At 37.9% G+C, this 15,392-nt stretch overlaps 2 protein-coding genes across 14 annotated transcripts in view; one reads left to right on the forward strand and one right to left on the reverse strand.

Moving 5' to 3' along the window:
* limch1b (LIM and calponin homology domains 1b) overlaps positions 1 to 15,392 on the reverse strand; it is a 131,502-nt gene that overhangs the window by 73,463 nt on the left and 42,647 nt on the right. For all 13 annotated transcript variants that reach the window (XR_008637448.2, XR_008637447.2, XM_073854026.1 and 10 more), the window contains exon 2: positions 5,947 to 6,017. Coding sequence is in view for 11 of the 13 variants with exons in the window: in XM_073854026.1 (XP_073710127.1) it covers positions 5,947 to 6,017 (71 nt within the window). In the remaining 2 variants the exon portion in view is untranslated. The remainder of the gene's footprint in view (positions 1 to 5,946; positions 6,018 to 15,392) is intronic.
* Positions 1 to 15,392, forward strand: part of LOC129422488 (transmembrane O-methyltransferase homolog) — a 104,852-nt gene that overhangs the window by 30,750 nt on the left and 58,710 nt on the right. The gene's annotated exons all lie outside the window — the stretch shown is intronic.

Genomic DNA, 15,392 nt, shown 5'->3' on the forward strand with positions numbered 1-15,392 from the left:
CAAGGGCGCAAGTTCCATGGCGGGTGGCTATTATTATGACGGATTTACCAGGCGCACGCCAGGAGCGGATCACAGCCGAGGAAACCCACGTTCTTGTAAGAGTAGTCAAAGACAGAGAAGTTGTTTTGTATGGGGATAGGAGAAACCCGCCCAAATCAGCGTCGGTTAAACAGGCGTGAGAGGAAATAGCCACAATTGTCTCATCAGCTGGCATCCGCTACAATGATATCCGGAGACGGGGGAATCCCAAGCTTGCCAGCATAAATCGGGCACGCCGTGTAACGGGAGGTGGATCTGCCTTTACACATGACCGGACGCCAGCAGAGGACATCGCTGCGTCCACCCTCACCGCTGAATGGGTTTGGGGCTTTGAAATCGGACCCAAGAAACGCAAGCAAGGTCCAACCCCAAAGTACACTTACAAATCAAGTTCATATACATTAAGGTTTCTTTAGAAAACATTTTAATTATTATTTACATAAAATAAATGAATACAGCCACACAACAAACTTATGAAAATATTTTAATCGTTATATGCATGAGATTTTTTTAAACGCAGCCACGCATTAAATGAAAACTATCACTACAATGCTCACCACTATGATTTCCCTTATCTCATGTGTTAATATTTTTTATTGTAACAATTTATGATTTGCAAAAATAACTGTTGCATCTGTGTAGATTAGATAAGCTAAGTGTGTGCGCGTTGTGCACGCTATACATTATGGTCAAGCATGCGCCCTTAAAATAGCATAATGAACCACGCGCAACGCGCCACTGACTTTAGACTAGTTTTTTCTGGTCAGTGGTGAATTGTTTTTTGAAACTGCAAAATAGCATCAGGGATGGTTTGCGCCGGAACACGCCTCCTTTTTTGCGCTGAACCACCCAGGAAGCGCAAGTTCATTCCCGACGTGTGTCTGTGGAGGGAAAAACCTGCTGTGCGCCAGTGCAAAATACGAATGATACATGCGTCACTGACAAAGTCAATTGCGCTGGGTGCAAGATAGGGCCCTCTGTGTGAACAAGAAGCCGAAAGAATGCCGTAATGGGCGTGTCGTAGTGAGGATGCACGTATCATCACAACAAAAGTTATGGTTCAGCTCCTTAAAATGAGAGATAACATGCATATAAACATTCACCACGAGAAATGTTGCAAACTATATTGACGCAGTTATCAGGAAATGATAAATGAGACGCACAAACAATGACGCGCGTGCTCGCGTGTCATGGCAACATGAAGTTGGTTCAACTCTTTAAAATAAGGGATTTACAGAAATGATAAGAGAAATGTCAGCAAACTGGACTGAAGCAGATATCAGGTAAGTTAGCTCGTCACTTACTGCGTTGAAATGGAGATCATTCAGCAGCATAAAAGAATATTGCGTCACGTGCTCATTTGAGCTATAATAAACGAAAATACCCGGGCGTCATCCCAACAAGATATATCGTTTAGCTCCGCAAAATGCGGGTTTTAAATGTATATAAACAATCACGATGAGAAATGTTTGAAAACTGTATTAAAGCAGATCCACTCTGAAGCTGAGATCATACACCAGCATTAGAACAGCGCGTCACACGTTCCTTTATAATCTTATCATAAACAAAAATGCACGCGGGTGGTTCTTGGAGAGAGAAATAATATATAATATGCAAATTCAGACACTGCGTAGAAGAGAGGGCGGGACTTTCAATAGGTCACGTGTCTTTCCGGGACCATCAGAAGCCGGGAATCATGGCAGTGTGAATGAACAAAAAAACGAAGGATCCCGGAAAAATCCTGGATGCCTTTCCCGTGTATTTTACGTAATGTCTGTGTGAAAAGGGCTTAAGTGGGGTGACAGTTACAGTAAAAAACAGTTTATGTAAGTCAGAAACATAGGGCAGCAGTATGTAACATAATGATCCTCTATCAAAGAGCAGATACTAGAATGATTCTAACTTTACCACACCAAATAAAAGGCCGTCTCAGATGAAAATACAATGAATCTGACTTTTTAGTAGCTATATACATGAAAAAAAAAACAGTTTGAAAAAAGCCTCATAATTATTAACTCCAAATACAAATGCCAAATACGATGAGACAAAACAGTGATGTAGTATTTGGCTTACCAAACCATAGCTGGTTCCATAGTCTAAAAGGTTATTAGAAATACTGAGCAAATGTGTGTGTGTTTTATGTCATGCTGTAATGACTTATATGAAGTGGGTGAGGATGCACCTGGAATCTCTTAAAGACCTCAACAGAGCAACCGAAGTCACGCTATGGACACACTGATGTAAAATATCATTTATCATACATTCATATGTCTTGACCTGAAACACAGACTGAACAGCATTCGGTCCAGATTAAAACAGTATGTGTGCTTCTGTGTGCGTCTGTTCAGAAATATAAAAATCTATACTCCAATCTGAGGATCCGAATCTCGTACCTAATGTCCAAAACACATCAGCAAAACATCATAATAACAACACTTCTGTTGTCTGTTGTAAGCAAAGCCAAAGAAGTGCAGTTTAATAACCAATATTATCCTCACATGAAGCAATCATGGCAATACCTGACTGTTACACATGTGCAAACCTGCTAAAGTCAGTGTTTTGTTCATATAACTAATCAGTCCTACAAACGTTTTGGAAAATTAGACTGGTTTGGAATGAATGACCCTAACCGAGCAGTAAGTTATTTGCTGTTGAAGGCCCAAAAGGCACTGGGAAGATTTTACAATGTGAACTGTCTATTCTTTTGGCGCATCCCTGTTAAAAATGACTTCAAAATGACAAAAATGGTGCGTTCACACTCAACGCAAATGAAGTGTTAAGCGTGAGTGATTTACATGTTAAGTCAATTCAAAGATGAGATAGAAATCCTGAAGCACGATTTGCGTAAATGAGGCAGCAAGAATGATCCGAATTGAGCATTTTGGGCGTTTTTTGAGTTGAAAAATCTGAACTTTGGGGGATATTCACACCACGTTAACCAATCAGGAGCTTGCTCTTGTAGTAACATAATTAAGATGTAGCGAGTTGAGGCAGAAATACGAAACAACAATGAAAAACAAAATCATTGTCGCCGTATATCTCGAGCTGTACGACACATCTTCGTACTTTTATAGAAACAGGAATAAAAAGGATCTTGCTTGGAAGAAAGTGAGTGAGGAGGTAAGTTGTTAAAAAAGCTCTTTACTTTTAATGACACGAATTTCACACGCAAATGAAGCAAGTTAATTTCAAGTGTCCAACTACATGCAAAAGCGTGATTTATTCGCTTAATTTGCGTCTGCTTTGAACACTGTGTCACATATGTCAATATGGACTGGCAGACCGATTAGCAGACCGTATGATGTACAAGTACTGCTGACAAAAAAAGCATGAGCTTTCTAAATATGACAAGCTTAAAATTGACATCACACAGTTTAGGCTCTCGAGAATGAGCTGCATATGGATCAGATAATGCTTTTAAGTGGAGAGATGTTTACCAGATGTTTATTCATAAGAAGACCCCAGTAGTCTCACATGTGTGTCCTCTAACACCAATTTTTCTTAAGTTTCACAAGAAATCAAAGTCTGCAATTAAAAGTTCAGAGATGAAAAGTATAATGTAAGTGAAACAAAAATGAGATGTCCCCGTATCAGATCCCTCAATAATACTAGTTAAGTTAAGAATTTATGAAAGGAAAAACTGACTACAGATAAGGCTTAAAACATGCATTCAAGAACATAATCTCTGTATAATGTAGCAACCTATGTTGTCCAATCTTTAGGTCAGGGCTATTCAATTAGTTTGTCGTGGGGGCCAGTTCATAAAAAGTATCTTAAATGAGGGGCCGGAGATATAACAGTGATGATGACTAAATTTTTCTACATTTAAACATATTCATGTTGTATTTTGAAACTGCATAACAAAATCATCAGTGCATTGTACAATAGGCTTTTTCTACAAACATGTATTTTGAAACTGCATTCAACAACATTAGTGCATTGTTAGATGTCAGAGTAGGCTTTTTCTACAGACATGTTCGTTGTATTTTAAAATTGCATAACAACATAAGTAAGATGCCCAAGTAAGCTTTATTATACATTTAAATAGGTAAATAACATCCATATCACACTTGAGAATTTAACTCATTTACTCACTTCAGTGCACATAACAAAAAAGTTTATAATATGAAACATAATTGTTTATGCTGTTTTTTTGTCAAAAGCTAATTATTACAGTAGCCCTATTTAAACTACAACAGCCATCTTAATAACTGGCAAACATTAGGCTACCTTCTAATAAACAGAATATGTTTTTAGATTTCGCAAGAGCAGTAAAATCATGTGTATGTTTGTCAGCATGATACGCATACAGTGGTGCAGGTGCTGTGAGCGATGGGCGACTAACTGTTACTCGTTTTAATTGCATTCTTGTGTGAGAACGATGACTCGCATAATATTTGAGCTTTTGTCTGCTTTGAATTTTGGAGAAACGACAGGATCTTTTTGTCTAGTTCACAAAATCGTTTCAACGAGTTTCCTTTATTAAGACATCTAACGTTAATGTAATTGTGGATAAGCATAAACATATCAGACAACAGTTGTCGGAAAAGGCAGTGTTTTAAGCTGAAAATGCAACAAACAAAGTTAAAACAACCATAGAGTCCGGTCTCTTAACTCACCACTGTCTGTCAGCTATCGCGTCTTGAGACGCGGGCGCGAGCGGGGGAGGCGATCGCTTTGAACTTGTGAACAAAAGCGCGAATATAATCACGTGACACAGCTGCTCGCACCAGTCACGTGACTCGCGCTCTGCAGCTCATGCTGCATGAAACAGACGCACGCGCATCAACTCGTAACTGTACGGCCCGTTGTCTAACTTACTAAATTTATTTTAGAGATGTCTTTTTTACAGACTACATAAAGGGCCGGATCAAATTACCTTGGGGGCCGGGTTTGGCCCGCGGGCCGCCAATTGAATAGCCCTGCTTTAGGTGATCAATGAAACATGTGTGCTTGTGTATGTGTTTGGCACAAGTAAAGACGGCCATATGTTTAAAAGTGCTCCTCAGACATGTAAGGGCCGCAGGGGATCTCTGATTTATACCTTGTGGAGTGATACTACGAAACATCTCACAGTCTGCTCCTTTCTCTCTATGCACACATGGACATCACTGAAAAACATCTCTGAAAGGGTGAACTTAGTGTGACTTTCAAGTTGTGGTTGTGGATGTGAATGCCAACACTTATTCTAATAAGTTACAGTTGCTTGCTGTTTTGTAGTTGGTATTAAAGGTGCATTATGTAATCTCTTGAGAAATGCAATATAATATGAAGAACTATATTATCAGTGGTGTAAAGATCTTACATAATGAATTTAAAAATGTTTTTATTACCTTAGAATGAGACGTTTTTATCTCCATACACCGCAGTCCCCTTACATGAAAGTTGCTGTCATGTTTCTACAGCTCTAAATGGACAAACTGCTCTAGAGAGCGTTGTCTCAGACCATGACATGTTTGTCCTGTGGCAGCTACCATATGCTTTTAGAAGTAGTTCTGAATAGTTTTGAAACAATTCACAATCTCACCACTAGGTGCCGCTAAAATTCACACACGCCACCTTTAACATAAGATATCCAAAAATAAATCCCAACCTTAGTGTGAAGCTTTATAGCAAAACACAATAACAGTAAACTCAAGTATAATTTTAAGTATAACACTTAGAGCTGCAATCAGTATCTTTTGACCTTTCCTGTATACCTAAATTCCATGAGGACATCAGGCTTTAAAAGTTTTGTGTGGCACACCTTACTTTACTGACATTCAAACTTTTGTATTCACAAATGCTGTAATATATAGTTCAAATAAACAAAAATAGTAAAAAAATTGTAGTGTTCAAATCTCAATTAAAAACTTTTTGCGTGAAATATATTTGTTAAATGTGTGAATTGTCTAAAAGAGTACTCACTCGCACAGAAGAATGCCGTTGTCAAGTCCGCCTCTGAAATCTTTGTCACCAAAATTCCTGCCAGTCACTGCCTGCAACACACATGTCATTTCCACCCATGAATCATCTGAGCCCAAACGTATCTCATTTGATTTGAATATCATTTTAATCAGATATAAACAATGTTAAAACAGGTCCATGTGCGTGTGTAAGAAAACGCATATGTTTGTCTTGAACTAGAGATGTAATGATTTCCCTGAGAGTTGACTTGTCAAATAAGAGAAACGCTTCCTTGCCAATGCCAGTTTTTCCAGCAATCTGTATTTCCGCTACTATCCACCAGGTGGTGGTCTTACCCAACTTATAAAACCTGGAAGTATTCCCTTAGGGCAAACCGTTCAAACTCTGTGTATGTTTTGAGGATCGCTCTGAATCTGATCTCTATTAAAAGTCCTTCACAAAAACACAATTATCTTCAATTTTGTTATTTTTGGGGAAACCCATATTTGAGAGGTGATAAAAAGAGAAATAATAAAGGTAGGATGAAACTTTTTTAAAAAGCACGTTTCTTTCATTTGATATATTGTATGTTTATATATATTTATAGAAGAACATTTTCTGGAAGAAAAAATGCTGGCGCTGGCTGGCAACTTAAAAAAAAACACTGGTGGGGAAAGAGTTAATGGTTAACCGCAATAAAATATTCAATGGTTAGTATTACCGTGTTATTTTTTAATTACAGTTTAAGCAATTTAAGCAATAACGTGAGACAAACACATTCATTCATGTCTGCTCCCATGTGTTTGTAATGACAGTGCTTCACTGACTAAATTTAAATCTAAACATGTTCACATTTAGGAAAATCTAGTTGTACTGACGCATGTTTACTTAACATTTCTTTAGACTGATCAATCTTTTATATTCATTTTCCATTAAATGATGTGATCTGATGAGATTAAAGCTCCTTTCTAATCTATTTGTTGCTGTAAGCGCAGGTCATGCACGTCGTGCAGCTTTACTCCAGGTTCATAAAGTACACCCGATTTCTTACAAAATACGCAAACAGATGACTTGCTGATTTGTGTCCTGTGTTTATATGAAAATCTGATTTACTCACTTTTGTTTTATCTGAACTAAATGAAAATGTATCTCACAACCCCAAATGTACCATGATTAAGTAAGGAATAATTGACGACGGGCCGTTGAATTATAAAAAATAATGCAAACCCAATGTGGTTACACCACGGATGTGCATTATTTTCAAGTAATTCAAAGGACCGGAGTCAATTATTACGCTTATACCATGGTTACCAAAAATATTGCTCTGGTGCCTATTTTTAAGACATTTTAAAGGTTAGGTGTGGGTTATGTAAGGAATAATCCATGGCTAGCCATGCATTAAAGGATTTTATTGCACGACGTAGAGGCGAAGAACCCGACGTGTAGCTTATACCTTGGTTATTTGCCAAGTTAAAGCTGTAATTAATGTTTACAGTGTAATTTTATTTTTTAACAGACGGGTAAAAAATTACGGTCATTTTCTTAAGTTAAGCCTCGCACTCCGTCCGCTTTAAATAAGGTAGAGCCATCATATTGCTTTTATTTAAATGAATTATCACATTTATTTAAATTCATTATTAAAAGAGAGAAACAGAGAACTGAAAGAGAAGGACAAGAGAGAGAGAGAGAGAGACGCACTTTAAAGAGAGACGCACGCACACTCGTTCTACTCTCAGCGCTGAGCGTGAAAAAAAGTGCTAGCTGCTGGCTGATTTGAAAAACGCTGAGCTTCCATTGGAAACAATTGAAAACATGCGCCGGTTGCGGGCGTAAAAGCTTTGGTGTGCACGCCCCCAGTAGTCTACCTAAATAAAAGTTTTCAGTAAACGTGTTTATAGTAGCGGATTAATTTCTAACTGTAATCAAACTGACTGGAACTACCTGTGCATTAAATGGTTTTAATGCACACCTTCCAGCCAATTAGAATCGAGTATTTAAACAGACCATGGTATAATGAAAAATAATCACCCCTTAGAACATTTCTCAACCAATCAGACTAAAGCATTCAACAGACCCGTGGTATAATGTTATTTATAGGGGATTTTCACGCTGATACGTAGAACATCCGCTTTCAGCGATCTTTGTGCACGGCCACTTCCAGTGAATGACTCAATTGAAGGAATACATATTAATTTAGGGTTTAGTAATTTATTTATTTGCAGTAAATTTGCATACATTCAATTTTATTTTATTCCTTTTATATACAGGTGCCGGTCATATAATTAGAATATCATCAAAAATGGTTTTATTTCTCTATCATTGGTAAGATAATGTGTTGTTAGCAGCAATGCAAAAGTCACTGGCTCAATTGGCCAATTTAAATATTCAAGCACAGAAAAACCTGTGAAACAGATCTCAATACTTTACTTGTGCGTTGTTTGATAAGTTTTGTTTGCTCGCACCGCTCAACCGCGAGCCCGGCACGCATATTAAGGCTTCAGACAGCATGCAATACAACCCAGTAAAGACAGCACGCAAATGACAACTGAGTTTATGTTTTCTCGCATAACATTTTAACACAAAATTATCACAAAATGCTGTGATTGTAGTAGTAAACAATCATTTACACATTAAGTAGGATTACTTCAGTAGGACTGGTGTTGTTTGTTCGACTTACAACAGAGCAGTGACATCTAGCCTGCGCTTCAGCCACTGTTGAAATGTGCCGGAAGTGGCCATGCACAAAGTTGACAAGTCCCACCCACAAACACGTAAACGTGATAATCCCCTATTGTGTTTATGCAACAAAAGTGCACTTACATGTAAAATTTGGTTTGCATCAGTACTTTTTTACATTTCTTGAATTAGTTCACAAAACCATGATTATATTGAAAACCGTGGTGATTTTGGTGACTACTATAACCCTGATTTTCATACAGTTTCATCTTTATCTTGAACGTTGTGTAGCCTGGCATTACAACAAAAAAATATTCAAAATAAGAAATCAAAAACACAGGAGAGAAAACAGGAAATGACATGCAATGACCCAGCACAAATCACAGATCAGTATATTGCTTATTTAAGACCATTACTAGAGAGAGGAATGGAGAGGTAGAGAGAGAGAGAGAGAGAGAGAGAGAGAGAGAGAGAGAGAGAGAGAACAAGGTTTGATGTAAGCAGCCTCCTGACTAAATCTGTCTGTCAGGTGAGTCTCCACACTAATTATTCCTGACATTTGGCATTTACTTCTGTGTGCTTGTATTTTCCTCCTTCACAGACGTCAGCCACAAGCAGGTTGTGTATTCACAGCTTTATTGCAAATTACACTAGTCAAGAAGCACTTTTTTCAAACTACATAAATGTTAAAAAATACAACCAACAGAACATCTAGAACTGAATTACATGTAAAACAACATATAATTCTTCTGGACCAGTGTTATTTATGTCCTGCAGAATGATCTGCGGTAATTATTACATAAACTCACTTTTATCACGTCTATTAACAGTGTTTTTAAAATCTTCTTAATACCTTTATATGAGCAAAATGAGGACAACTTGGGTGGAGATGAACCGGTTTTGCAATATATAGTTTTGTTTTGGAAAACAATATTATTTTGGCATATAAAGATTTGTTTTAGGAAGTGGCGCTATACTAAGACTTTGATCTATTATGGCTATGACCAGCAGAAATCAATCCATTGTCTAAATCATTGTCCAGTTATACAAAATTGTAATGTTTGTCAAAGTTAACAACTCAAACCAGAACCACCACACCACTACCACGGTATTCTTTTTGAGGGTCAGAACCAGATCTAAAATCCCTGAAATTTAAAGATTCAAAAACCAAAAATATCACAAGTATATACTGCTATTTCCCTTGATTCCCAGGGTTTATAAAACACTGCTGTTTGTGGCGTATAACGCAGGATCGCAGATTCACCTCAGCATTCCAGCAGCATAAACATTCACAACACATCAAAACACAGAAGCTTCCGGCAAACACAGGTCATCCCGGGCCAACCAATTAGTGAATGGAATGTGTCCTATCTGCTGTCATGAACTGAATGCAACCCGGTGCTTGTCTGCATTGTTTCCCTAAACAATCAAAGATGTTTCCTTTTTTCTGTGACTCTGCTCCCAACGGATGGTTTAATGACATAACAAAGTCCATTCTCACGCATCCGTGTCCAACTTTACCACTTCCCCGACTTTGTTATGCTCTGCGAGGGGGCTCTACCCCGGCATAAGAGAGAGAACTCGCTAAAGTTACAAAAAACAACAGCAGGATTTTCTCATGAGACAACGACAGGCTGGGCTTGCTTTGTTTACTGTCTGAATAGCAGGAGATGTTTAAATAGTGAATCTCTAAATGTGCAACATTCAGCTTTAAAACAACAACGATTACTGATGTTACCCAATGCACAAAACTTATGAAAATAGAGTTTGCGGAATGCTGTACGCTCGGTGTTGTGTAATTTCTGCACCATGCCGAATTCCATAAATGCCCTTTTCCCTCAATGTTTCCCCAAACTCACGGCATTGGTTAAGTACAAAGTATTATAAAGGTTTTACTCAAACACACTTCAGACTGATGGTCTTACGCCGATTATGATTAATATAATAATAACGTGTGAGGTCATGTAAACACTTAAAAAGGTTTTCTTTTATCTTTTAATGGTTTTCTTTTATCTTTTTTTCTGTGCATGTAAACGCACACGCTGATGTATTTCCTGAGACAGGAAAGTCTATTTCTAAACATCTGGTTTAAGAGTAAAAAACAGACAGGTGCATACAATCAAAGCAGATTCTTGCCTCTGCCCCAAATGACCAGACAGGAGCAGCCAAGACCCCTCCAAAACAGAGTCAACCTGACACCATGTTGATCTCTAGAGTAGATAAGGGACATTTCTAGCTGACACAGATGACATTTTTTGGGAAGTATATTGATATATTTTTAAACTCTTATTAAAAGGTCCCATTTTTCCTGATACCATTTTTCAAACTTTAGTTAGTGTGTAATGTTGTTATAATAGCATAAACAATACCTGTAAAATGATAAAGCTCAAAGTTCACTGCCAGGCGATATATTTTCTTTTACAGAATTCGCCTCTACTTCCTGCATTAATGACGTCACTAGAACAGTTTTTTGACTAAACTCCGCCCACAGGAATATGTCAGTCGGCAGCTAAGCTAATGGCAAGCTAAGCTGCTTTTGAATCACAACACACTAAACAAACTACACAATCAGAACTCGATAGGTTTTTCTGAAGGAGGGACTTCATAGAACAAGAAAGACATCAGCCCGTTTTTAGGACAGTGAAAACAGCGCTATACAGATTAGGCTTGCCGCGATAGTCGGTGAAACGGTGATAACCGGTGCTTCAGCCTCTCACCGGTTATATCAGTAGCCCACCGCGACACCGTCTTTCACCGTCGTTTTGATATTTTCGTGTAATTAAATCATTTAGTTTCGTTAGAGAGAGCAAACACTTACAACTGAATGTGTCTGTTGTCTGAATTCAGCGAAGCTGAACCCGCGTCACGTCACAGAGCAGCAGGTGTCAGATTTCATTTATTTCTGTCAGAGTTTGCGAGGTGAGCTGACTGACCAGATGATGACAGAAGCCGCGTGCTTACTCGTTTTTGTTATAATATACATATATGATGTTTAATATAAGTGAGATTGTTTTGTTGTTGTGTTTTTCATCAAGAAAAATATTAAACCCATCATTCAAGCAGCGCTTTTATGGAGAAGTAGCCGGTTGCTCTGCTTGGGACTGGCGGGTTCTTTGAGAATTACCTGCGCACATTGACTCAAGCACTTAAGTAAACCAGCTGTTGTCGCATTGCATGCAAATTCATAGGCGATTTAACGCAGCTTACGCAAGAGCTGCATTTAAACAGTTGCGTAATTCAAAAGTGAAAGTAAAATGTGCACGTCTGCATGCGCATTTAAAAGCCCCTCCCACTCGGTGATACCGGGATCACCGAGTTTGTGACGCGCCGATTAACCGGTGGGAAAATTACGTCACCGCGGCAACCCTAATACAGATAAGTAAATTGTGTGAAAAATAAAGCAATAAGCCCCGTAAAGCAGGGGGTTACTAGTGCATTTTATAACAGCGAAGGGGTGTTGTGAGGCACGACGAGAAGTGGAGTGCCTAAAAACCCCTTAGCTGTTATAAAACTGCTTTGCGGGGTTTATTGCTTTTATAAAACGGTTACTTCATATGCATAGCAGGATTTCATAAAATAAAACACAAATAAGTTGTAATTATAATAGTACAAATATGACTCTTTAACTTTTACGCTGGCAACGCACATTGAACGACCAAGGAGGAGAACAAATTGTTGAAAAAAATATATTTTTGTTTTCTTTGTGCACAAAAGTGTTCTCGTTGCTTTATAATATTATTATTGACTTACTGATGGCACATGAACCTTTTTGACAATGTTTTTTTATTCTTTCTGGACTTGATTGTGAAAATTAGATTGCAGCCTATGGGACAGTCACAAGCCTCCCAGTGTTAGGGCTGGGTATTGTTTAAAATCTTTCGATCCGGTGCCAATTTCGATACCTCCGTTTCCATACCGGATCCTAACGATACTTTTTTCGATACCATATGTTTTAAAATCCATTTAAACATCAACAAAAATACATTAAACACAAAACTTTTATTTTTCACCTTAAAGGAATATTCCATTTTCTTAAAAGAAAAATCCAGATTTAAACGATTTAAAAGTTAAGTGCCGTGAGCTAAAAGACAGCACTGGATGCAACAGGAATGCTGATCTGGTGATCTTGTTGATGGACTAGTAAGTAAATATCTTATTTATAAACTTGTTTGCGGTCTATGTTGTTGCGCGTGCTTGTAGTATGTCATGCAATTATCATGACAACAGCTGTCAATATCTCACATAATTATCAGGACATAAATAAGCCTAGAGGTTGTAAATAGTGTAAACATGCACAATTTGCAAACTATTATGATAAATAGCAATAATCATGTATAGTGACATTATAACGAACAACGTTATGAAATAATGCAACGTACACAATTAACTTTGTCATGGCATTTTGTAATGTTTACATTACAATCAAAGAACACAAATGAAATTATACAGTAGACATAGACTATAGACTGTTTAATTGTGATTTAGCTGCAATCATGTAAAAACGTTATAAGCCAGCAAACGCGGTACTTTATTATTAACCAGCGTTTTTTAAAAAAAGTTGCCAGCCAGCGCCAGCGTTTTTCATGATTTTCACCAAAGTTTAATGCCTTTCAGAAAATGTTCTTCTTTAAACATATAAACATACAATATACCAAATGAAAGAACAGACCCTCTGCTTTCAAACAAAACAAAAAAATGTTTCATCCTACCTTCAGTGGTTCTTTTGTAATCAGCTTTTGAATATGGGTAGGTTTCTGCAAAAACACCACATTTTGAGCAAAAAGCAGAGATAATTCCATTTTTGTGATGGACTTTTCATAGAGATCCCATTCAGAGCGATCTTTAAAACAGACAAGGACATGCAGCCGCTTGCCATAGGGCAATACTTCCGGGGTTAAAAAGTTGCGGAAGGGTGCCACCTGGTGGATAATAGCGGTATTGCGGAAAGACGGAAAATCTCGTCAATGGCGGTGAAAGAGTTAAATGCACTCTACACTTGGAATAAACTTCTTATTATCCTATTACCATCATCTGTAGTTTAGTAGATTATGCAGTAGCCTAATATTTTTATGAAATTGTGAAACATTACCTGGTCATTATCTTCGGAGGTGTACTAGAGTGGGAAATTACGACAGTTGCAAGTATTCTCCAGCGACTCTAGGGGTCGCTGTTTGACAAAAATGCCGAAAATGCATAGAGCGGCTTTAAACTGAAACCCCTCGTCAGTTTAGGCGCCGTTTTGGTTAACGTCCCTTTCACGGAGACAGCACGGCCATACGTGCGCTCACTCAATTGGTTAGACTATCACAAAGTCTTTCTATATATTTGTCATATTGCATCCTTTCTACACTTGTGTTGGGTGACTGCGAGTATCTTCAGAAATCCTCACCGTCACGTGGTGGTGGACAGCCAATCGCCGGCGCTTTAGGTCCTTACATGCAAGTACAGGCTCACACAGACACAGCCGCTTGGCTTTTTTTTGGAACCGAAATTTGGCACCGAAAGATAAAAAATTTTTCGATACTCAAAGTATCAGAGTTTTTCGTTCGATACCATAAAAGTATCGACGTTCGGTACCCAGCTCTACCCAGTTTTCATCAAAAATATCTAAAAATGTGTTCTGAAGCCAAATGAAGGAATTTGTGGTTTAGAATGACACAGGGGAAAGTGATATATGATACAAATTTAATTTTGGGGTGAACTAAACATTAAATAACAATACAATATTAAAAAAGTTTTGTTCTAATAAGAACTTTATGGGGTAGTTTCCCAGACAGGGATTAGACTAGTCCTAGACTTAAATAAATGTAAGAGCTCTCCACACTGAAAACAACTTCTTAAAATACATCAGTGCCCCTTGTTTTGCCTCAAAATGCATGCCAGTAATGTTTTTAGTGAGGCATTTTTGTTAAAGCTAGTTATTTTCCTTATTAAACTAAGGCCTAGTCCTAGCATAAGCTAATCTCTGTAGGGGAAACCACCCCTATAGGTTGAAAACCAAAGTACAGGCCTGAACTGGCCAGAATAACAAATCTTTATTGTTGATTTCTTATCATCGATTATGAAATGAATCATGCCAGATTAAGCAATATTATCCTTCCAGCTACAATCAATCACTGTGTAGTTTCTATAAGCATTGATTGTGAAATCAGATAACGAATTACAATATTCATGTGTACTGGCTACTAACCAACAGTGACTAATTCACTTTAAAACAATTATCTCTTAACAGTGTTCAGTAATCTCTCCTGACTCAAGAGAAGGGTTTCTTTCAGCATGGGGTCAAACTGTTCATACCATTTAGGCTTTCTAGTTTAATCTAACAGGGCTGATAAATGATGACTTACCTCAAATGAAGTGAGCACTACAAACACAAGCCTCTTTGATCTTTGCATTATTCCAGTCTGCACATTAATTGCTTGCAGCCGCAAATGTTTTATTTTTTGTTTTTTGAGATTCTGCATGAATCGCAAAAACTTAACAGCAGACCTGGTGCGATTTTCACAGCCCACAGCGTAAGTCAGCATTTTTGACGATACCGAATAATGCGCAACTCAATCTCCTGTAATGGCTTTTCTGACCCCGACATGCGCAGTGGGAACCGCCTGTGACGTGAACTGTGAAGGGGTCTATAATGGTATCAAATACTATAATAGTAATACCATGGGATTTTGATATAAACAATATTTATGCATTTTACGGTTTTTAACTTTTACTATAAACCTCAAAACAATTTTATCCGACATTTGTTATTGCCACTGTTTTTTTTCTGTACATGCATTTCACAAATG

Source organism: Misgurnus anguillicaudatus, chromosome 16, assembly GCF_027580225.2.
Source record: "Misgurnus anguillicaudatus chromosome 16, ASM2758022v2, whole genome shotgun sequence".
Taxonomy (NCBI): domain Eukaryota; kingdom Metazoa; phylum Chordata; class Actinopteri; order Cypriniformes; family Cobitidae; genus Misgurnus; species Misgurnus anguillicaudatus.